At 37.5% G+C, this 25,484-nt stretch overlaps 2 protein-coding genes across 12 annotated transcripts in view; one reads left to right on the top strand and one right to left on the bottom strand.

Moving 5' to 3' along the window:
* Positions 1–17,677, bottom strand: part of WASF1 (WASP family member 1) — a 49,587-nt gene extending 31,910 nt beyond the window's left edge. For 2 of the 11 annotated variants that reach the window (XM_019735043.3, XM_019735048.3), the window contains exons 1-3: positions 17,201–17,646; positions 16,349–16,489; positions 15,502–15,583 (exon numbers count right to left, since the gene is read on the bottom strand). The gene's annotated coding sequence lies outside the window, so the exon portion shown is untranslated. Of the gene's footprint in view, positions 1–15,501; positions 15,584–16,348; positions 16,490–16,922; positions 17,136–17,200 lie in introns of those variants that run through there. The other 9 variants (XM_074333423.2, XM_074333427.2, XM_074333425.2 and 6 more) reach the window with 8 other exon arrangements.
* Positions 17,678–18,142: 465 nt separating this feature from the next.
* The window catches only part of CDC40 (cell division cycle 40), a 43,481-nt gene continuing 36,139 nt past the window's right edge, over positions 18,143–25,484 (top strand). Inside the window, exon 1 of the mRNA XM_019735041.3 lies at positions 18,143–18,392. Within this exon, the coding sequence (XP_019590600.1) occupies positions 18,204–18,392 (189 nt within the window). The 5' untranslated portion in view covers positions 18,143–18,203. The remainder of the gene's footprint in view (positions 18,393–25,484) is intronic.

Here is a 25,484-nt window from a genome sequence, read left to right as displayed (position 1 = left end):
AAGAGACATGGGCCAGCCAACACCCAGAACAAACTGCCAGACACGTGAGTGAGGTCCTCATAGACTATCCAACTGCAGCTGAGCCATCAGGTAACTGACTGCAGCCATGGAGTGACCTTGACAAGATGGATTGCTCAGCTGATCCCAGCCCAAACTGCTTGGCCTACAGAATCAAGAACAAATAAAATGGTTGCTTTAAGTCACTAAGATTTGGGGTGGTGTATTCTCCTGTGAGAGGTAAGATACAGCACAAAACCCTCTTCTAAAGAAATGAAATTATTTTTGCATAAAGTAAAACTAATGAGCTGTACTATTTTGCCTTCAATTAAATCAAACTTGCTAATCTGATTACAACTACTGGACTGGATCTAAAAGCAGCCACATATGACAAGACATAGAAAAGGTCTATCTCCTACAAAGCGACATGTCACAAAATACTGCCCCAATGCATAATGTCAGGGAAGACAGTGAGAAACTGAAATTCTTTATTAGGTAATATTAATGCACAACAAACACTGAAAACCTGGTCGCTAGAGCTGCTATTGCATCCTGAATAATCTGATGTAAATCCTTATCCTATAAACACTAGGACCCGGGGGGGGGGGGGGGGGGGGCTGTGTATCTACTCAGCCTCGTTACTTCCCTACTCTGGAGACCTACTTTGGAGCAAACCTCCATTGCCTAAGGAAATCTGAACCTTTCCTTAATTTATTTTTTATTAGTTTCTCTGCAATCTGAAAAGACCTACTACCAGCATGTTGCATTAACTTCATCTATAGTTACACTTTAAGTGGTTTTTAAACATTTATAAAACATTTCTAAATAATCTCATTTGAGAAGCAACATGGCATAGTGGACAGAGCAGACGTTGGGTCAGGGAGACGTAAGTTCAATCAAACTAACTGTGCGATCATTCAGAGTTATTTTAAGGATTAGAAATAAGAGAAGTATATGTAAATGGTTTGAGTATCAAAAGTATTCAAATACTGTTTTGAATATCTGGTAAATCATTATAATAAATTCTATTTTTCCATAATTTAGTAAGATTATTAAACACATTGATCTTATTAGTTGGCTTTTCTTATGTAACAAACCACATCAAAAATTAGTAGCTTAAAATAACCACCAATTCTGAGTCAGCAATTTAGGGCAGGCTCAGCTGGGCAGCTGTGCTGACCGTGGCTGCCGTGCTCAGTCATGCGCCTAAGGACAGCTGCCAGGGAGTCGGGACTGGCTGGCCTAAGATGGCTTGGCTGGGATGGCTTATCTTTATTCCAATTGATCTTTCATCATCTATCTGCCTCGCCTAGACTTGATTACATGTGGAAACATGCAAGATCTCCTAAGGCCCAGGCTCAGAACTCATAAAACATTACTTTCACTGAGTTTATTATTCAAGCCAGGACTTAAAGGAGGGAGGAGCTAAGTCAAGGAGGGGCTTATTGTAGTAAGTTTTGCAAACTACCATAGATCAATATATTAGATATTGCATTAGTCTTTTAGGGAAATATAACTCCTACTAAGTGCTAGGCACTTGGCTAAATGCTATATACATGTAGATGTCGATGTTTTTATATATTTAATCATTACATTAAATCATTACAAAAAAGTCCTCAGGAGATAGACTATTCCTATTTTATATGCGGGAAAATTCAAGTTTAGGGAGGCTAGTAACTAGTCTAAAATACTATTACTTATACATAGCAGAGTCGAAGTTGCAAATCAGGTTTTCTAGCTCCTACCTAGTTCAATGTTTTTTTCCACTGTATCATCCTACGTTGTCTAGAAATCGATTACAAGATCCTAGTGGTTCTATAGCATTTCCACAAAGTAGCATCTAAATAATGTCACATACAAAACAATATTTTATGTTATAACTTCAGATGTTTTACTTGCTTATTTTGGCACAGTCTATGTAGCCTAACAATTCACTTGTGGTCAACTTAAAAAAGCAGTTTACACGGCACAGGAGTCATCTTGTTTCAGTTTGATTCTAGGAACTTTATTTTTCTTTCAAAGAGAAGAATTCATTCAACAAATTTCTACCAAAAGCCTGTTGCTTATGCCAGTCACTGTACTAAATATTGAAGATACAGCAAGATAATCTGCTCTCATAAACTTAATTAAAAAGTTTTCTCCCATATTAAGATGGCCTCCTTAAAATTCCTGGGATCTACTATTTTAAAAGCTGTACATTCCTTTTTAGAAACCTTCCAAGAGCTAATAATATAAAAGTCAACAAATGAAGTCACCTGGAAAAGATATTCACAAATATGCATTTAATTACTAGAGTCAGAAGCCTGTCAGTCATTCTTGACTCCTCCCTTTACTCAGCACCCACAGCTTTCATTCCACTTGGTTGATCCTATCTTCAAAACATGTATCTAGTCCGTCCACTACTCTCCACCTCCACTCACACTACCTTGGATCGAGCCACCATCATCTCTGGCTCAGACTATAACTGACACTCACTTATCTCCCTGTGTCCATTCTTGCTTTTAGAGGAGCCAGTGATATTCTTAAAATTTAAACATGATCATGTTCTTTCTCCTGTGTAAAACCCTTCACAGTAGCTTCCATATTCTAAATGTAATCCGTTCACTGTAGCTTGTAAGGCCCTCCTTACCTTTCCATCCTTACCTTCTCTGGTGCTCGTCACACTACCCTCTTTCCTGTCACACCAGCTCTTTTCCACTGCAGGGACGTTGTACACTGTTTCCTCTTGGCATCACTGGCTCCTTTTCATTTCTCAAGGCTCAGAAAGGCCTTCTAACACCTCTTAAATAGATCCCCTTGTTATCCCATTATACTGTCCTATTTGTTTCCTTCATAGTGTGTTTTCAATTTATAAGTGCATATTTACTTGTCTGTCTATTGTTGTATCTTTCTTATTAGGCTATTAAGTTCCATGAAAGTGAAAAGTTTTTCACTCATTACTGTCCCATACTTAGCATACTGCTTACTACATAGAAAGTGTTCAAAAAATACTTTTCAAAATAATCAATGTCTACTTTTTGTATGGCACCATATTGGCTTATTCTCTAACAGCAGCAGAGAATGAAAATGAAAATGTCTCTAGGGTCAATATTCAACATGAAAATAAAATTTATTACCTAAAAATAAGTATCTGTTACCATCACCTTAGATTATTAATTGTCCAACAAATAAAACCTAGGTCCTATGTGCCTGGAGTATCTAGGATTAGTAGTTTGCTACTTGGAAACAGGGATAATCGTATCACTGCCAGTGTGACTTTTCACAAGAGGCTTTTCCCACCTCTTCTATTTCTCTACAGGAGCACTTCTCAGGTTAAATGCTACATTGTTGAAATATACAGAAATGCAATGTATACACTAATTTCCAAACACAGTATAGTTCCAAAGACAGAACTACACTGTTTCTGGCATAAAAGCAGTAACTGTTGAAACGGATTTTTTAATAATGGTTGTCTGCAGACAGCTGAAAAGAGGGAAGGAATTCCTAAGGTCAGTTATTTTAAAGTGAAATAACATGTCCATATGGCATGTAAATTAGTACAATGAAGTAAATTTAGGTAGTGCACTAATTTTTAAAAATTACATTGAACAGTTAGCATCAAATAAAGTGTTTTCCCAACTATATTCAGAAACAACACATAGTGATGTGGTGAAATAACCACGTCTTTTAATATGGTGAAATAACATTTATTGCTGCCGGCTACATAATCAATATATGTTTCTTGGATAATATTTGGAAAATAGCAACTTACATAAAAATAAAAATCATTCCAAATCCCAGAAACCAGACAGACTAACAGTTAACATTTTATTCAATAAATAACTATATTTTAGATATACTACAGCATTATATAGATACACTCTTAAAAAGAATCTAATTCTCTGAACATATTATGTACCTGCTGTCCAATCACAGACTTCTGGTTCATGCCATTCTCTCGAAAGAATCAACCCAATCTCAATCTACTTACCTTTAGGATTGAGAATTATTTAAAATCTCTTAGTATCTATTTTATAAGATCTTTGTGGGGATTTAACACTGCACATTAAGAGCCTACTACAGTAAGTGCTATACAAATGGTGGTCATTGTTATTAGTAGGAAGTCACCTCGTTAGTGGAACTTTCAGATTACTTCAGTCCTTCTCTTGTACTATTTGTATGTCACTTACATTATAGTGCCTCATGAGCCAATACATGTCTTATCTCCCTCATTAGGATCTGAGATGATGTGGGTAGTTTCCAAGTCTCCCACAAGTTTATACTCCCACAATGTATACAGAAACTTAAGGTCAATTAATGACCTGTAAGTCATTAAGCTAGGAGACACAGAGGTGAGTAGTAAGTCTCAATTTGTGCCCTCATGTAATTTATAATCTTTTAGCAGGAAAGAAACATTATTTAATGTAAATGACTCTAGGTTCATAAACCCTTGTATTGATACCACTGTATACAAATATGTCTCAGAATTTAGAATTTCTAAGATTTTTAGAAAGATAGTACAGTATATATACTTAGTATACTTACTAACCATTCCACAAGATCTAGGACAGCATTCTATAATCAACATGATTTCTACAGTGAAATGTATGAATATTTATACTTATTGACATAATTAAGACTATAAATACCCTCACATCAGTTCAGGTCAGGTTTTATTACTGTATTAGTTTCCAACTATTGCTGTAACAAATTATCACAAACTTGGTGGCTTACACAATATAAATTCATCTTACGGTTCTGTAAGTCAGAAGACTTACTGGGCTAAAGCTAAGGTTGCTGCAAAGCTGGGCTCTTTCTAGAGAACCTATGGGGGAATCTGTTCTTTTCATTTTCTGGCTTCTACAGGCTGCCCGCATTCCTTGGCTCCTGGCCTTCTTTCATTTTCAGAGCCAGCAATCCCATCACTCTGACCTCTGCTTCTGCCCTCACATCTCTGACTCTCTTGCCTCCCTCTTTCCCTTATAAGGACCCTTGTGATTACACTGAGCCCATCTGGATAATCCAGGCTAATCTCCCCATCTCAAGATTCTTAATTTAATCACCTTTGCAAAAATCTGTTTTGCCAAGTATGGTAACATATTCACAGGTTCCAGGGATTGAGGAATGGACATCTTTGGAGGACATTATTCTGCTTTAGAACTACAGATAAGAAATTTTGGACCTGTATAACCCAAAATAATACAAGACTAGCGTTATATAAGGTGAACACCAGTACAACAGGTAATTTGCACTAAAAATTTTTCACAGACATAAAAAACAACAAATTCAGAGACAGGAAAACTATATTATATATGTGGGGGGAAAAAACAAGTGCAGTTTAACTGGACTATATAGAGTAAAAGTAGAAAAGTAGAAATGTGGTGAAAGAAAAGAATGGAAAACAAGTTGAAGACAGATACAAGGGGCTATGATGCTTGTCAGGAAGAAGAGTTTGTCCTTAATTCTGGAAGTGAGCAGTGGGTGGAAGTAGTTTTGAACACAGAAATGATGTGATATGATTGATGTTACATTGGAAAAAGATTAAGTTGACAGGAGGATTGATTCAAATTGGGAAAGCTGAAGAGTAGAAGGCCAGTAACTAATCTAAAGAAGTAATAAGTACTTTAAAAGATGGTCAAAAAAGTAAGCAAAAAGATGTCAAAATAGGTAAAATCCATAAGACATTTTCATCAAAATAATTTTTAATAAAAATAGTTACCAATTATAGTGCTTACTGTCTGTCAGTTACCATTCTAAATGCTTTATATCTCACAACAAAACAATGAAGAGTTTAATTCCATTTTATAAATGAGAAGATTTGGGGACAGAAAGTGTAAGCAATCAAACACTGCATAAGTAGCATGGCTGGGATTTAAATCCACGTAGCCATGACTCCAAAGCGCAAGTAAGTATGAGCCCAAAGTGACGTAATATTAAGGCCTTAATCTGAAATCTGGACAAATTAATCTGTGAATTAATTAGATTACTTAAATCTAACACATTAACATTGGAATAATTGAAATATACTCTAAAGCAAACACTAAAATTTCACAAGGAGTTATAGCTATTAAGCTAACAAAGGAGACAAAATGGAAGCATTAAAAAAACTACTAAATCTAAAAGACAAAAAAGGAGATAAAAGGTATTGATGAATATTAAGCCAAAAAGAAAACAAATAGCAAAATGGTAGATATAAACCCTACCATATCAATAATCAATAATCACATTATCAATACAATATCAATAATCACATTAACTATAAATGATCTGAACATGCCAATTAAAAGGCAGAGGTTATGAGACTGGATTAAAGAAAACGAGACCCACCCACATGCTGCCTACAAGAAATCTGCTTTAAATATAAAGATATAGATTAGTTAAAAGGATGGAAAAAGATATATCATGCTAAGGGAAAAAAAGTTGAGTGACTATATTAATTAATCAAAGTAGATTTTAGATAAAAGAATATTACTATAGATAAAGAGGATTATTCATAATAAAGGAGTCAATTCATCAAGATATAACAATCTAAAATGTTTATGCACCTTATAAATAGAGCTTCAAAAAAAAAAGTCACAACTAACAGAATTTCAAGGAAAAACAGAAAAGTCCACAGCTATAGTCAGAAATTTCACCATCTCTCTTTCAATAATTGATAGAAGTAGGCAGAAAATCAATAAGCATATAGAGGTCTTGAAGAACACTATTAACCAACTTGACCTAATTGAATTTCATAGAAAATCCTATCCCCAAACAGCAGAATACACATCTTTTCAAGTGTACAAGTATTGTTTACCAAAAAAGACCTTATTCTGTGCCATAAAGCAAGTTAGAATAAATTTGAAACGATTCAAGTCCTATAGATGTATGTTTTCTGACCACAATATAATTAGAAATAAATAACAGAACGATATCTGGCAATTTTCATGTATCTGAAAACCAGAAAACATATTTCTAAATAGCCCCAAGTCAAAGAACAAAAACGAAAAAATTAGAAGTTAATTTATGAAAATGAAAAAATGGAAATTACAAAAAATCAAAATTTGAGGGAAGCAGCAAAAGGTACACAGAGGGAAACATGACAATAAAATGTCTCTATTAGAAAAGAAGAAAGATCTCAAATGAATAGTCTCAATTACTTTCATCTCAAGAAACTAGAAAAAATAGAGCAAATTTAACTTGAAGTAAGCAAAAGAGAGGAAACAGTAAAGATGAGAGCAGAAATCAATGGGATAGAAAACAGAAAAATAATAGAGAAAAAAAAGTCAATGAAACCAAAAGCTAGTTCTATGAGAACATCAATAAAACTGATCAACTGATTAGCCAGGCTAATGCGGGGTGGGGGAGACACAAATTGGCAATATTTGGGAATGAGAGGAGTGATATCACTATAGATTCCAAAGATATTAAAAGGTTAAGAAATATTATTTAAAAAATTTATACCAATAAATTAAATATGAATGAAATGAATAAATTACTTGAAAGATTCAACTACTCAAGAAGAAATACATAACCCTCTGAAAAAGAAAAGCAATATTGGCGAATTTATACTACCTGACTTCGGTACTCATTATAAAGCTGCATTATTCAAGGTAGTGTAGCATTGGTGTGCAAATAGTCAATGGAACAGAATGGAAGTCATCCCACACAAATGTGGTCAAGTTGCTTTTTGACACAGGTGCAAAGGCAATTAAATAGAAAAAGGACACTATTTTTAATGGTGCTATAACAACTGCATATCTATATTTAAAAAAATACAAAAACTTTGATCCTTACCTAACTAACACCATGTACAAATGGGTCATAGAACTAAATGTAGAATGTAAAACTATAAAACTTCCAGGAAAAAAAAACAGAAAAATCTTTGCGACCTTGGGTCAGGCAAAAATTTCTTAGATATAATACCAAAAGCACAATCCATAAAAGAAAAAATAGTTAAATTGGAATTCAACAAAATTAAGAACTTCTGTTTGTTTGAAAGACACTTTAAGGGAATGAAAAGAATCCACAGGTTGAGAGAAAATATTTGCAAATCACATATATGATAAAGCATATGTATGCAGAATAAAGAACCCTTAAAATTCAATTAGAAAACAACCCAATAGATAATGGCCAATGATCTGAACAGGTACTTCACAAAATATACAAATGACATTATGAACAGATGATCAACACCATTCATTAGTCTTTAGATAGATGCAAATTAAAGCCACAATGAGATACACCATACACCTTTTAGAATGGCTGAAATCAGAATGGCGAGGATGTTGAACAACTGAACTCATACCTTGCTAGTAGAAATGTAAAATAAGCACTCTGAAAAACATTGTGGCACTTTCTCCTAAATATATACCCACTGTATGACCCAGCCATTCCACTTCTAAATACTTAGAAGAAATGAAAGCATATGTCCAAACAATGACTTGTACAAGGAATGCTGATAGCAGCTGTGTTTGTTAATAGCTAAAACTGGCAAACAACCCAAATGTCCGTCCACCAACAGATGAACGAATAACAAACTGCTATCCATTGGAATAGTATTCATACAACGGAAGAGTATTCGGCAATAAAATGAACTAATGATGGATGTGACAACATGGATGAATTAAAGTTATGCTGAGTGAAAGAAGCAAAACAAAGATAGTATATTCTGTATGATTCCTTATAAAGTTCTAGAAAATGCAAACTAACATATAGTGACAGAAAATAGGATTAGTGGTTGCCAAGAATAGGGGTTGGTGTTGGTAGGAGTAGGAAGATACAGGCAATACAAAGAAGACTAGGAAATTTGGGGCGGGATTAGGGGGTCATTATCTTGATTGTCATGATGGTTTTAGGAACACATCTGTAAGTCAAAACTTACACAGTTGTACAATTTACTGTTTGCCAATTATAATCAAATAAAGCTGTCACAAATCCATCTAATCAAATAGCATTAACTATTCCAATACTCATATCATGCAATAAAATGCTTATTATTTTCTACCAGCTATACATGATTTAAATTTATGATAGTAATATTAGACACACATGATTTAAATTTATATTAATATTAGACATAAACTTCAATGTGCAAGAGGGTAGGTTTTTCAGAAACATTTCTAGAAATATGTAAGCAAAAAAATCTTAGACTAATGGATGAATGCCAACAAACTCAGGTAGATCAGTGAGCTTTGCTATCTTCTGTCAACATATTACAGTCCTATTCTTGACTTGAAAATAAATGCAGTTATTACAATGGAAAACTGCTGTGTGGCTTTAACAATTCCCATCCCATCACCAAAAAATAATCTACAACTATAAAACTGTAGATGAACTGGTTACTAGGCATTTGTAATTTGCCTATGTCAGAGTCAAAAAATTCTCCACAGAAAGCACTTTACATGGTGGCAAAGTTCCAAACCAGTTCCCAAACCCTACTTAAGCAGTAGAGATTAATTATCCTTTCTTTCTTCTGCATCACTGTTTTCCCCCTACTGGATCACTGCCATCAGCATAGACACATGCTATAATTTTATCCATCTTAAAAAACAAAACATCAACAAAAACAAACCTCTCTTGGTCCCACTTCTCCCTCCAGCCACTCTACCTACCACCTCCCCCCTCCCACACATACACCCTGATTTCTCCGTTCTCATTTATAGCAAAATTCCTTGAATGAGTTCTCTGATTTCTCTCCTCGAATTCTCACGTAAGTCTGTCCCATTCAGGCTTTCATTTCCAGCACTATACCAAACCATCTCACCAAGGTCAGTTATCTGCTATATCTGGTAGTTAATTCTCAGGCCTCTTCTCTCAACCTCTGAATAGTATCTGATACAGTTGTTCATTTCTTGAAACCATTTTCTTAATTTGGCTTTCAGAAGACCTCAAATTCCTGGCTTTCCTCCTTTCTCCTTTTCATCTCTATATATCTACATTTTAGAGTACTCTAAGACTTAGTGCTTGGACCTTTTTTCTTATTTTTATCCATATTCACTTCACTAGTGATTTCATGTTAATTTTCTTAAAGATATACACCTATATCTATCTAACTTAAAGAACTTGTATGGTTCACTGTCATTCTCAAATAAAGTCAATTATAGATAATTCTACCTTTATTTGGGGGAGGCAGCTGCAGATGAAAAACAGATTCAAACAGAAACAAAAATGTTAAAAAGATACGTGAAAATTTTCAATAGACCATCACCATCTTTCTTTAGTTTAAGTTCAATATTCCTGGTATAGGGAGTCACTTAAAAATTAAAAATAATAAAGCTAAATTGATGAATACCAAGACAAATACTTAATATTTATTCTATTCATTTATTACATTAGAAATATTTAAATACCACACTAAATGTTTCATTAAAATGTAAATCAGGGCCTTAACTATGGTCCTGATCCCATGGGACTGTAACAGTAATATCTTACATTAGTATAGACTTGATTCAAAAGCCTCTTTATAGCAATTATCTCATTTTAACCTAAAAAAGACTCCATAAGGATATTACAGAAAATACTGTTTTAACCAGCAGTTTTATGACCTCTCACATAACAGACTTTTAATGAGAAAATTTAATGAATTTAAAAGTAGTTGGAGAATTCCTAAATCCATCCCTACTACAAGAAATATATTTTAAAATTCATATTCAACTGATGACAGGTCATTAATGTCATCTTTCTGTACTTAGTGTAACATTACAAAAAAGAAATTTACATTTTCTTTTTAATGCTAATGAACGAAACTAAATCCTTTACATACGCATCCATTAAGAGACATGCTTTATTTCATTCATTTCCAAGACTAGACTGACAATGAAAATTGTGAGTTTTATGATACCTGATAGCACCTTCACTTCTACTACTGGGCACATCAAGTATCTGAACAGACTTAAAAAGTTCCACCTCTAAGAACTCCATCTCTGAAATGTCCCTTTCAGACCTAATATTCTATCCTACCAATCCAGTTGCTCATTATAAAATTTATTTGTCCTTACCACACTCCTGTTACCCTTTCACTCTCCTCTATTTTCAAAACCCTCAGCATACTTTTGGCTTTCTTTCCCTTCTGCTTCACTAGCATTTCACCTTCCTCTTCAAAGGAGAACTGCCCCGGACCACGAGGCCTTACCTCCTGGTCCCAACAAAACAGTCACAGCAGAAGGCAGCACTGCATCTTCTCTGACCACACCTTCTGCTCATCTGGCTCTCTGTTTAATTCTCACTCTGTAAGTATTGTCAGGAGTCAACAGCTTTGTTATATCCCAGTTCTTTCTTATTCTCTTCTCTTCTTAAATCCATCTAGTTCCAGAATCTTGAACTATCGCCCCTAAATTACTTACACAAATAACCCTACTACCAGACTGCCAGACAACAAAACACAAGGTCTCATTAACCCAAATTCAAATTCATCATCCAAGACTCCCCATTCTCCCCCAAAAGAAAATTTATCCATTCTTTGAACTAGTAAGAACAACAAATCAGGATTTGAGATGTTTAAATTAAAGCAAAGTAATGGTTTCTCTACTAATCAATTCAGTAAACTTTTGATTGTATGCAAATTGCTGGCAAAATAACTGAATGCTCCGTGAAAAGATATGATATAGCCCCTTCACTCAACTCCATGGATGGTAATCTGGGACACTATTCTTATCTGCACATGAACTCTGGCACCAGTCCCCAACACGTGCCTCCAGTTTTGCTACCTAATAAGTAAATCAAAATAATTCCATTTTTTCCCTATATCGAGAAGAAGCCTGAGTCAGGAGTGATCACGAGACTGGGCAATTCAATTCTCGCTGGCATTGGGAAAGATTCTGTAGCAGTCAGTGCTTAAAGCTAAGTTTCCACCTCATAAATATGAGAATGATACTGCCTCACTGTTGTGAGGATTAAACCTCACACGCCTAGTACAGTGCCCAGCACATAACAGGAGCTCAAAAAATGGTGCTTTATTAGGATTATTACTGGTGCCACTATGAAGGCAGGAGCAGTACAGCCATGTGGGAAGCCATTCTGCTTCTCCAGGGGACTGTGTAGCACATCTTGGCTAAAGTGTTATTTTAAAGCAATCTGCTTTCCAAATTTTCCAGAACAATTCTAATTTTGATTACTGTTCTTTTAAACCATTCGGTTGCAAAAATTCCAAGATTTTGTGATCTACACCTCATCTTTCAGCCTGCCTTTCAACCCCAGAAGTAGCATAAAAATCTTTAGATGATGTGATGGTAACCATACTTTTGGTTCCTATGTTATGCAACAAATTCAAACACAAATGTGCTGCATTGTGCAGAAACACTTAAGATTTACACCATAACCTTAAGATTCCAGGCAAAGTAGAAGCACAGTCTATGCACTAAATTCATGTACTCTTCTTTAAAAAAAAAGAAAGAAAACCTACAAAATATGCCGATGTGTATGACAAACATAGCTGTGTTTGTTTCATCACCCCTTTTCTCACAGCATCCTGATCTTCCCACCTTCCTAAAAATTACTTACCTACTATTCCATAGCAATTGTATCCACTCAACTACCCATTTTACTTAAAGAAATACTGGAAACACAAAAATGAAGCAAAGCAAAACCAACCAACCAACCAAAACAACAAAACTGTCCCTGTCCTCAAGGAATTCATAAACTCACTTTCTCACTCTGCCTCCAACCCCACAGCACCCATACTCCTGCCAAGCCCAGAGTTCTATAGCACCCAAGGTAAGGCTGCCTGATTTAGCAAATAAAAATACAAGATACCCCATATATTAGGTCAATGCAAAAGTAATTGTGGTTTAAAAGGTTAAAAATAATTGCAAAAACCACAATTACTTTTACACCAACCTAGTATTATCTGACAATCCTCCCAAGGCCATATTCCATCTCTTTACCTTCATACACCCACTGCACAACTATAGGTCCAATAATTTTCCTTATAAAAAAATCTCTGGAGATTCCGTGGATACGAACTTTCTCTAAAGTATAAATAAAATCTACCTTGACTTTACTTATAGGTTGTTGGTAATTCAAAAGAGGAAAACAAAAGAAACCGTCTTAATTCCGTTTCTTGGTGGTGCTGGGAATTAAAAAAGAGAGAGATAAAAACCACCACCACAACAAAAACACTCCTTTAAAAACCTAAAAAGTCTAGCTTCTAAGAATAGGCAAGTGAGAAGATTAAGACTGTAATCTTTTCAGAGGTAGATCCAGAAAGGAGAAATATCCTTACAGGAAGTATATAAACAGTTATACTAGAAAGGGAAAATGAACTCTCAGAAAAAGTCACACTGAGCTTCTAAGTGCCTTTGAATTTCATTTGTAAGTGAAAGGAACCACAGAGGTCATCTACATTCCCATTGAGAAAAGCAAAGCCCTTGTGTGAGAGGTAAAATGACTTGTCCAACGTCACAAAGAAGAGCCTAGCTCCTTCCAGTTTCTCTCATTCTGACCTTTGCCCCCGATGCTGGCAGGCTGCACCACTCATGGAAGATCCTCTTCTCCCTGTCTAGTGGGTGCTGGAGGACAAGCTCCTAATAATGTTGTCATGTCTAACACAAAGAGAAACATATTTCTAGATTTTCAAGGCAGATTTAAATGGACTTTCCCATAGAAATATTGTTGTACACTGTATAACAGATACTTTCAATATGTTTATAACAATTATTATTAATATAATTTAAAAATTCTCTAGTATTATTAGCCTAATCCTCTAATTCAAGTAAATTATGTTAAATTTGGTGGGCTGTCTGTGAATCTAACCACTAACCATCTTGTTTCTGAGAAAGTAAGTTCCAAGTTGTAAACCATTTTATAAGTTTTAAAGTATAATCAATCTCATTTTAGTTAGTAATTCACAATACACAAAGCTCAAAATTAGAAGCTAAATGTGTTAACTAAAAACACATTTCATAAAAAGCTTCATTTTATAAAAAGCTCCACCTCAGGAGCCATTTATTTTTAAAGTTAGGTATTTTGGCACGTTTAGCACAGGATATAATTTACATACATCTTTTTATTAATATGTCACTGGAAAACCAAAGTCAAAAAGAATCAAACATATTTCTATCTAATTTAGGAAAAACAAAGAATATCTTTAACGTACATTTTCATGAAGTGAAGTGAACTGTAACAGGTAAGAAGAAAATGACTATTTCACAAACGGAAGCTTAACAATGCATACCTAATGCAATAGCTAGTGCTAGTTCAAAAAAAAGTACGGGTAAAGGAATTATATCTGAACAGGTAAATGAAATTCAAAGGCTCTCAAAATATATTTTTGTCTTTTCTCTTGAGATAAAGCTAAATGTTTCATGAATTAAAATTCAAAGGCTCTTTTTTTAAATCTTTTTTTAAATTTCTACTCGGTACATTAAATGAATGGATACTTTTTACTCATTCATTTTATTTGTCCAACAACAACAAAAAAACAAGCCTCTACTATTTGCTAAACACTATGCTAACATCTTTAGATTTATGACAGTAAACATTAAGTCAGTCTCTGTCCCTAAATAGCTTAGAAAAATCTTGAGTTAACTGTATTTACCCAAGTTAACAATGACAGTTGAATTTTGGTTGGTCACTTAAGAAAACATTTAAAATGTAACCACATTAATTCTCAAAAGGAACCATCCAATAGTAATTTTAAAGATTTTGAATAGTTTATCTATATGAAGTGTCCCCACAAAGTAACCAAAAGCACTGTTTTTGGTAAAAGTTCTAATATTAACATTTTAAGTTTTTGCTATGAAAATTAACTGAGTTAATCCTTCAATAAAGAAATCAAAAGCTGTGATAATGAAAAGCAAGTACTTGGAAATGATAGACCTGAGTATTATAAAAATAAAGCAAAATGTGTAAGTATAGTATCACACAATAGTCAGACATTGTCTCTGAATATATGGTTATTTACAAACCTGAAAAATAAAGTAGTTCCATGTCATACCTACAAATGAGCACAACTATGTATTTTGGGTTGTGTCAGCTATAAGTTTTTTGGTGAAAAAGGCCTTAATATTTTCTGGAGATTTTATTTTTCGCAAACTTAATTCAATATTCTACTTGCTTATTACCACGTCATATAACTTTTTTCATCAATGTTAACTACACCTACATTTATAAGTACATATTAACTATAAAACCTATTGAATTTGCAATTATTAAAAATCCTTAATGGATGGGAAACAATCTTCAATTTAAGGCCATACCTTTCCAAAGCAAAATCCAATGTTGATAAATCAGCCATTCTAACATGTCACGGAAAATCCCAATGCCATTTTTTCATTTTATTTTACACCGAAATATTTGTCATCATCCATCAGCTAAAACATTTCAATTTTCTTTAAAAGCATTATGCAAACATCTTTACTGAATTTACGTATACTACTTATCGAATAAATGGGTATTTTTATCTCCATTTACATATAAGGAAACCAAGGCACAAAGGTGTCCATTTTGTAAAATGCAAGGTCATTTTCTAACCAAGCAACTGATCTTACACCATCAAATTATATTATATGTGCGCCACTTCCAAGTGCCATGAAACAGTTACCGTACCTTAAAACAACTGCCTCTGCAATGCCTATGTGCAATTCCGTTTTATCAAGAGGGTTATGGCAACCAGCTTAAGCAAGAAGAGCTGGAAAGGGAGAATTACAAAAACAAAAAGAAAACACTTATATTTGGTAGTGAATCATTTATTTTAAAATAATGAGATGTAAAGTTTTTAACATAAGAGCAAGTAACCAACAGTTGTTTCTTCCATTTTCAAAAAATATTTCATCTTTCAGGTGGATCATGTAAAAATACCCATCCTGTAGAAGTTAGAAAAATGATTTTAAAAAAGTCTGTAACAAATAACTAAATACATGATATTGCAAAGAAAAGAACTGAATAAAAAATAAAATTTAGATAAATTAGGGAATGCACATTATGGTAGTTAAACCCCATCTTAAATATTAAATGCTTCCTTTCATTCAACTGAAGGCTATGATTAGCAATCAAATATCGTTACTGAAAATAAACACAAAACTTTTCTTATTCAAAGCTTGAAAAATTTTATATCATGTACTTTATTCAAATAGTCGACATAAATAAAAAATACTTTTCCTAACAAACTTAGAGCATGAGAAAAACTGTTCCTGAGAGTTCAAAGACTGAAACTGCATTTGTAATTATGATATAGTGCTATCAACGTTAGAAAAATGAAAGTTACCTACCATACAAATTAATTTTAAGAACATTAGACGGGCTGAATAACCAATAAATCAATTACACAAATTACTGGACAGAAATAAGACTTAGCTAATACGTGAATCCAACACCAAAGAAAAAACTTAAAATATAATCGAAGACACGCCTTATACAAAAAAGGACAGCATTAGACCAAGTCGTTTTAATGTACCTAGTCTAGCTGGGGATTAACTAATCGGCTATAGAGCAGGTTGTGAATGTTCAGGTCAGGGTGCTTTCTTTTCATCACTACTCCAGTTCCTCATCCGCAAGTGCAAGAGAAGGCGTCAGAGTACCGAAGCTAGGGGGCACGCTGTAGCAAGGGGAAAAGAAAAATGGGAAAGGTGCAATGGATGCTGCATAGTTGAATAATTATCTGGGTGGCACAATGGGCGAGTCCGACCGACACTGGAGCCCAGGGAGCGGCTCCCTAACTCTGCCCGAGGCACCCCCCCCCCCCATTAACAGGCATCAGAGGCGACCGCCCCGCTTCGCTTCCTCTTCAGGCGAAGAAAGGGTTCCCCGTACTCGCTTTACCGTTATGTGTTTAGACACAGAAGCGCGGCGCAAACACGCAAACGCATAAGCTTGCTTTACAGAGCCCGGGCACGTAGCGCGAGAAGGGGCTTCTCCGCCACCCCGTGCTGCAGCCTCCCCGACAGCGAGGAGGCACGGGGGTGCACCATGGGTGCAGGGCACGGGCGCTCAGGCGGTGGCACCTCAGGTGAGCCCTGCAGTCTCCCCACCTAGAGCAGCCTCAGGCGGTCCCTGCAACCGAGACCCCTGCGCGCCCGCCGGCCGCTGTCGGTCGCCCTCGGCACGCAGCCCGGCTGGCGGGTGGGCGGCGGGAGCTCTGGAACCCGCGAATGGGGGTGGGGGCCATCGCGGGGGAGGCGCGCCCATCCCCGTAACCTTTGCCGGGCTAGAGCACCACACCACCACTCTCCATTCTGGCCAGTGAGAAAGAGTTCCTCCCCAGCACCCTCTCCCCCCAAAAAACAATTCCTGAGAGACTCGCGCTCACCGTGAAATCTTGGGGGGCTCCTGCCTTATCCCTTTTTCATGCTTCGGCGGCAGCCGCCGGTCCCTCTCAGCTCCCGGGACTCCACCTAGAGCCTCCGAGAGAGTAAGCTCCCGGGTGGAACCTGCTCCGAGCAGTGGCCGGGGGATGGGGCCACGGGGAACGCCGCCTACGGCGCCCGCCGGTCGCCGGACCCACAGTATGCTCGACGCGCGAGCGAACAACACCGCGAGCCGCCGCCGCCGCCCCCCACCCGCCCCCTCCCCGCGCGCTCCTCCACAACTGGGCGCGGGGACCCGCGCCTGAAGCAGGGGGGACCGCTAGACTCGCCAGCTAACCTCCCATCCTTCCCACCAGGAGCTATAACTCCCCCAGTCGGGGTCTTCCCACTTAAGATCCTCGCTTTCCTCTTCAGACCCCAGTGCCTAGGTTCAGCGGTGGTGGAAAACAGCCTCCGCCCACTTACTCATCTGCGGGTATGAATATCAATCTTCTCCCCCTTTCCTGAGGTTTTTATGGTATGGCCCAATCCTCAGTTTGGGGGAGGGGGACAGAGAGAACTGTGCTAAACCAGGGAATGAGGGAAGATGGTAGCCAATTGAATGAACCATCAATTCAGGGGCGGGGTCAAAGAGATGCCTGCCCGCCCCGCCCCGCCCCCTCGCTCCAAACTACATTTCCCATTGTGCCTCTCCCACTTCCCGTCGCGCTGCTCGCGAGGAGTGTAGGACCTCGAGGCCGCAAGGTACATAGGAACTCGTAGTCTTTAATTTAGTCGGAAGGTCCTGAAAGTTACAAGCTATTAAAATTCTCTCTATGTCCTTAGAGAAATGTTTCCAAATTCTCAGTTATGTTGTACTTATTATAATATTATTAATTTTTTAAAAATGTCATAAATGATCGTAGCAAAGGAAGTAAATAATGTGTGCCATGGCAATCTGTCAGGACCTGGGAGCCGCTTCTTCTTCCGCCGGGGCCTGGTCTCCGCCGAAGTTGTGTTGCCGTCATGTCGGCTGCGATTGCGGCTCTGGCAGCTTCCTATGGTTCGGGTTCAGGGTCCGAATCGGACTCGGACAGTGAGAGCGGACGGTGTCCGCTGCCAGCGGCCGACTCCCTCATGCACTTGACTAAATCGCCTTCCGCCAAACCGTCTCTGGCAGTGGCGGTGGACTCGGCTCCGGAGGTGGCAGTTAAGGTAAGCGCTTTTGCCTCTGATGCGGTTCGGGAATTGGCTTCTGCTCCAAAATCTGACAGTCGCTTTTAGGCCCCGGGTTACCTCTTCCTCCGTGCTGAGAGATAAGGCACTAACTCTTGGATCTCTTCTTCCCATATGCATCTTCCTTGGGAGAAGCCGGGAGCTGGAAGCTCAAGGCAGCCCTCCACTGCTCCCCGCTCCCGCCATCAGAAACCAAGTGGGAACAGGGAGTGAAATTTGAATTTATGGATTAGGATGTGGCCTAGATAGAGTGTGTGTACTCTCACAACATAAGAAAAGCTAACTCAGGATTTCTCAAACTAGAGTATGCGCCCTCACTTGAAGTGAGTAGTGGCCGGGCTTTGCTTTGTTTTTGAAGTCAGAACTAGATTTTGATCCCAGCTCCACCACTTATGTGAACTTGGCCAAGTTATACAACCTCCCCTGTTTCCTCACCTGTACAATGGAGATTTTTTAAAAGCACCTATCTATATAAGAGGATTATTGTGAAAATGAAGTGAAATGCGAATAAAGCTTATAGCATAGAGCCTGGTATCTACTAAAAGTGCAATACATGTTAGTTCTTTTGATTGTATATCAAGGGTACTAAAAAAATGTATACACATTGTAAGAAAGGAAAAATCTATTAAAATTGTAATAATACATACCAATAACAAAAGATGAATACAAGTCACGTTTGACTTTTGCAATTACAACAGGTGCTCAAAGTGGTTACCATCAGCATCCAGATGCTTCTGATTACTAACTAGGTACTGCTTGAGCAACGGTTGACCAAAGTATCCACTTGTATACATTTTTTTGGCACCCCTGGTATGTCCACAGTGAGAAAAGGCCTTGGATTTAAGAACCAGTGTGCTGCATGATCCCAACCGAGAAAGGTGATAGAGGGAGAAATTGGGTTATATAATTCATTTAACAACTATTTCTTTGAACACATGTTATTTACCAGGAACTGTTCTAAGGTCTGAAGACATAGAAACCAACAAGCCAGACATCTTTGCCATCATGATACATACATTCTAGTGAAAGAAGAGGCAGCCAGTGAAATGTGAGCAATTAAAGTGGTTACAAATTGGATTGAGTACTGTGAAGGAAACACATAGAGCGCTGTGATAGAGAATAAGGTAGGAGTACGACTTTGAGAAGTTGATCAGGGAAGTCCTCTCTGAAAAAGCAGCTTTGAAAAACGAGAAGCCAGCCATGTGCAAGCGAAGGCATGAGTTTCCAGACAAAGGAGACAGCAAGCCTTCAGATAGCAGGGTTTCCTGTGTTTGCAGAACTGAGGGAAGATTAGTGTCTAGAGCCTAAGGAGAGCACCCACCAACTGATAGTATAGGCCCCATAGAACCTAATGAGGGTGAGCAGAAGCTCAAGATGTAGTGAGTGGAGGCAGTGTGCAAACATTCCTGTGTAGTTAAGATGGTCCCAAGTCTAGTGTTAATAACTTAAGTCTTTTACCCCTGTTTAATGAGCTACTTGTAAATTTCACGTTTTTACTAATGGACAGCTGGTAAGAATGCTTAGAATCCGCCTATCTTTATAACAAAACAAACTCCCCAAACTTAAACCCCTTCCGCAACCTCCGGAGTCTTCATTCTTTTCACTGCTCAGCTTTTTGGAGCTCTCCCGCTTCACTACATGTTTTCCTTAACCCAAAGCAACCTAGTTTTCTTGGGAAAACTCTTGGAGTCATAAGACGTCATAAATCATGTAAAGTATCACTATCATTATTTCCAATTGTAAACTCCTTGCTAGCTCCACAACAATTAAACTTCTCTCAGAATGGCTCTCAGGCACCTCCAGTCCAATGTGCTGAAAAATTAATGCATTTTCTTTCTCTCAAAATCTACTTCACCCGTTTTTCCCATTTTGATTAATGATCCCATCCATTAGTCTAAGCCAAGAATAGAGGGGTCTTCCTTTTCTCTTCCTTCTTCCTCAGCCCCTGAAGCTAGTCATTCAGCTGGTTCTAACATTTCTGCTTCATTCATTTCTCTCAAATCAATTCCTTCCTCTTCATTTTCACTGACGCAGGCTTCATACCTTCCTTACTTCTCCCAGGAGTCATTCTTGACTTTCTCTCAACACCACTACTTTTGGGTAGTGGGTCCTGCCCATTATGGTGCCATGATGTTAATCAAATCTCTTTGCTCTTCTGCTGTCACCTTTTAGCTCAGATTCTTATCATTTCTCTTCGGGACAATGATGATAACCTTCTAACTAGTCTTTCTACCTGCTCTCGTCTCCCAGTTCCATAGCCCATTCTTTCCTTCACAGTGCACTCAGAGTGATCTTTCTAAAATCCAATGTTATCATATCACTTCCCTGCCCAAAGACACCAAGTTACCTTTTGGGTAATTTCTCAGTTCCTTGTGTAACATATGATGCCTGCCATTCTCCCACGCTGAAATCTCTGCAAAGGCCTGAAAAGCCTTATTTTCTTTTTTCTTAAGATTTTGCCCAAACTTGTCTCTCTGCCTGGAAATCGCTTGCTTCGTGCCTTCCTTCTCCGCCTCCCCAACCAAACTCTGCTGTTCTTCAGTCTCATGCACATTTCCTCCTCTGTCCACCTTAGCACCTTTTCATACCTCAATTATAGCACTTACCACATTGCTGTAATGTGTTAACCTTTTTCTTTTCCCTGGACTGTTGTGAGGCCCTGGGAACCAGAGATTGTTGCATCTGCTCTCTTTCATGTCTCCAATGCCTATTACAGAAGATTAAAGGAAATATATGGTGAGAAAATGAGTGAAAGAGTAGGTAAAAAAGATGATCTTAAGAAAAGCATGTACAGTGAGAATTGATGTACATTGATTGGGTAGGGGTGAGGGGGATGTCTCTAGAACTCACTTAGTTCAATCACTTCAAGAAAATCTAGGAGAGGTTACATTAGGTCCCAGAGGTCCGTTGGAAGCAGAGCTGGGGCTAGACCCTCTCAGTGATCTAGGCTCTATGATAATAGAGTAAGGGACATTGATCATTGCTAGTTTGTGAACCAATTCCTCCTTATATGCAAAAAAAACTTACACATAGTAAATGTAACGATAGAAAAATGACCAAGGGAGATGTGTGAAGCATGCAAATACATTCATCTGTATTTGACTAATTGTATTGTGACTAATAAGATTCTGGCAGCTCATGCAATGTTTTTAATCATTTCCTCAAATACAAGGTTCAATTCACAAAGAGGTATATAGCAATTTTAAATTCGTATGAACCTAAAGTAAGTTCAAAATATTTAAGCAAAAATTGATAGAACTACAAAGAGAAGTTGACAAATCTACAATTACAGTGGGAGATTTTAATGTATCTCTCTCAATAATTGATTTAGAAAAAAGCAATACATACCAATAATGACACAGAAAATCTAAACAACAAAATTAGCAAACTAAAGGGTATAAAAACATAATACTCAATGCATAATATTTTTTTCAAGCACTAATAAAACGTGTTTTTTTAATTGACCATATACTTGGGTAGGGATTGGCAAACCAGTACAGACCAGATAGTAAATATTTTAAGCTGTGCTGGCCACATATAGTCTGTCACATCTTTTTTTCTCCCTGCTTCCCTCCATCCTCTTTCCCTCTTCTGTCCCTCCCTTCCTCCCTTCCTTCTTTCCTTCCTTCCGTCCTTCCTTCCACCACCCTTTAAAATGTACCATAAATTGATAAGTAGTTTATAATAATGATTAATATTTGTGTTCTGCTTTGTAGTTTATAAGGTGCTTCCACATCTGTGTACTTATTTGTACACAGTGAGAAATGTGAAAAGGACTAGAAAGTAAATACTTAGTTTTGTTCTCAAATTTCTTTGAATCAACAGAAGATCAACTTTTAAAACTTATTTGACCCATATCGTGCCCGTCACTTACTGCACTTTAATTTATATGGATAATTAAAACTTTGTAATTTTGCGGTAATTTCAATTGCGCGCCTAATTGTTATTGAACTCCTCATGGGTATTAAAACGAGATTGTGGTGTTGTCCAAGTTTTTCTAATTAAATGTAAAATTAATAACCCTTTATTTTCTGGAGGGTTGTTCAACTGGCTCTGTTATGTTAGCAGTAGCCAGAGACTGGGACCTAGCTATTTTTTTATTAGTTGCCACTGTTGCTTATATAAAGAGTAATTCTTTTTAAATTGTACTTTGAATTTAAAACTTGGCATCTCATGGTACTCTGTTCAAAACAATTCAAATTTAGAATACCCTTATTGGAAAGATCTGGTAAACCATGTTATAAAGTGGTTCTAGCAACTGTATTCTGTACAATCCATTGGGGGATATGAATGTGTCTAAGCCTCTTGGTATTTTAAGCAGTTTATCACTAGGAGTTGAATATTAAGAGATAAAGCATATGATTTAGTTTTATGCAGTTTAAGCAATTTGTATATAACCTTTTAACTTTATAGTACTGGGTTTTGTTACTGAGCCCTAGGCAAGATACTATCTCTGATCAATGAAGATTCTAGTATGCTGCATACTAGGGGAATATCTATGTGTCATCTTTTAGGTGGCCCAGCGTTTGAACCCTCTTTCTTACGAGTCTTAATGTCAAGAACATCCCTCCCTAACTCCTACCTTCAGAAGCTGAAAACCCAGATTCTCATTCCCCCAAGCTCCCTTGAGATAAGGCGTAGGACTGTAGCTTGGGCTCATCCAGACAAATGCATCCACCTAAATTCTAATCTAAAGCTAATCCACAAAGAAGCAAGGAAATGTTTTTAAGTGGCAGTGGCGATCAACATTATCTAGTTCCTAATGCTGGTCGTTTCAACAGCAGCATCCAGTGGCAGCAGCCTTAGCAGTTTAGCAGTGGCTTTCAGGAATGGTGAACGGTTGTCCTCACTGCACTGTTCTGTGATATGATTGATTTAGAGTTGTGATGCCACCTGGGTACTCAACCTTTATTTCTGCCTATCTCCCTAAGCTGATCCTCCACCCTTCTTGGCAATGGTAGGAGAAACTCAGAAGGATTGGATACTGTTTAATCAGCCCATGAGGGGTTCAGTTGCTTGCAACTAAGAACCCTGACTGATTCTCTGTCAGCTGTTTTCTTGGTTGTTGTTAATTGGGTTTCTGTAACATAGTTCATTGTGGTTACTTTAAATTCTTTTCCTTCTCATTTATTCTATCAGTACCTTGGGTAAGTGACTTAATCTTGCTAATACCTCACAGAAGTATCGTAAGGATTAGATGAAATAACATGTTTACCTTGGTCCCAGCACTAATGCTGTTAAGTACTTTTTTTTATAGTACTTACCTTCTTCTAGCAAACTGTATAATTCACTTATTTGTTATATTAGTTATTGTCTGTCTCCCCCACTAGAATATAAGCTCCACAAGGGCAGGGACCTTTGTCTATGTCTGTAGGCCTAGAACCAGTGCCTGGCACATAGTAGGCACACAATCAGTATTTACTGATTGAACAAATGAATCTGTAGTTACCACACTTGCTTTGTGAAGATGACTGTGCCCCTAACTACACAAAGAAAAGAAAATGATCGGTTATAAGTGTGATCCCAACATCTCCCACAGGCCTGTCACCCATCACCTGGTCTTATCTTTGTCATCTTTATTTCGTCTCAGAGAAGAGCTCTTTCTCTTTTCAAAGGCTCATCTTCCAACTGTGTGCAGGGTTCTCCCCTCCCCTCTCTTCCAGGATAACCATACCTTTGATTACGCCGTCCTTTTCACGTGTTTCTCCCTACTAGCTCCTTTCCTTTAGCCTATGATGAGTGACTAAATCTTGGACCTCGTCTTTTCTTACAGATGGGAAAAAAAACAAACTTAATTTCACCCTGAAAATCCTACAGTCTGGCACCACATCTCTTCTTCTCTTCTTTATCACCAAATTTCTTGAAAGAGTAAAAATTATTACTGTCTTGTTTTCCTAAATCCTTAGTTATACCTCTGTCCTTTGCAACTGGCTTCCCATACTCCACCCCACAACCAAAATTGTTCTGGCAAAGGCTTTTTTGTGACATAATTACCAAATTCAGTGATTTTGGTCAGACTGCATTCTATTTAATTTCTCTATGGATTTGATTTTTCTGCAATTTAGTTTAACAAATGTTTGTTGAACATGTGCTGAGTGCCCTGCAGTCTGCTAGGCAGTGAAGATATAACATGTAAGTAAAGGTCATGTGCAACAAATAATATAATATCCCCAGTGCTGTAAGGAGTTATGTAAAACATTTCTGAGGACTATGGATAAAAAAACAGTTTGCCTGAGCCAGGAGGGGGAAAGATATCAGGGAAAGTAAGATGACATATTATCAGATAATAAAAGGAAATGCATAAGGAACAAGATAGTAACATTGCCAGCAGCACAGAAGGCATGAAAGTGCTTGATAGTTTTAAAAATCAGCAATTAGTCTAATATGGCAAAAGTGGAGATACAGTAAACCAGATAAGAAGGTATTATAATCAACCAGGCAGGATACGAGGACACGCTGAACTAGGATAGTGGTGACCCGGATGGAGAGAAGGGAGGGTGGGAGTGGAGTCACTGGAGAAAATAGTTCAGAGGTAGAATCAGTAAGACTTGGTGCCTGATTTGTTCGTGAGTGAAGTCGTGGAGTCATGGAGAATGATACCTTCTGTGGACATAGCAAAGAGTCACACGGTGGAACATCCATTAATAAAATTCAGTGGGCAGTTAGATGTATGGATCCAGAGGCCCGGAGCGTGGTCAAGGCTGCAGATAAAAATTTGGGGTGGAAATAGAAGTCACGATGAGATAAGGTAAAGATACGGACAATTTTGAAACTAGTTAGGAAGGAAGTTTAAGGGAGTCATACCTAAAGAACTCTTATCTTTGAGAAATAGAGAAGTTGCCTGTTTTGTGAAGGGTGTTTTAAAAGACGTAAAATTTTGGAACAATAACTGTGCCTGTTGTATTTTTCTTGTCAGTTTTCTAATCTTGGGTCATTAGCTGGTCTAACTCTACCAGATCATTTGTCAATGGCATTGTTTCTTCAACATCATGATATCCCACCTGCTTTGCAAATTTTGCAATATTACTTTGCATTGTGTTGACAGATGTATCCTACCATCAACAAGAGGCA

This window comes from Rhinolophus sinicus, chromosome 2 (genome assembly GCF_057876585.1).
Source record: "Rhinolophus sinicus isolate RSI-liver-muscle chromosome 2, RSI-T2T, whole genome shotgun sequence".
In the NCBI taxonomy this organism is placed as follows: domain Eukaryota; kingdom Metazoa; phylum Chordata; class Mammalia; order Chiroptera; family Rhinolophidae; genus Rhinolophus; species Rhinolophus sinicus.
This window is presented reverse-complemented; position numbering and strand designations above follow the sequence as displayed.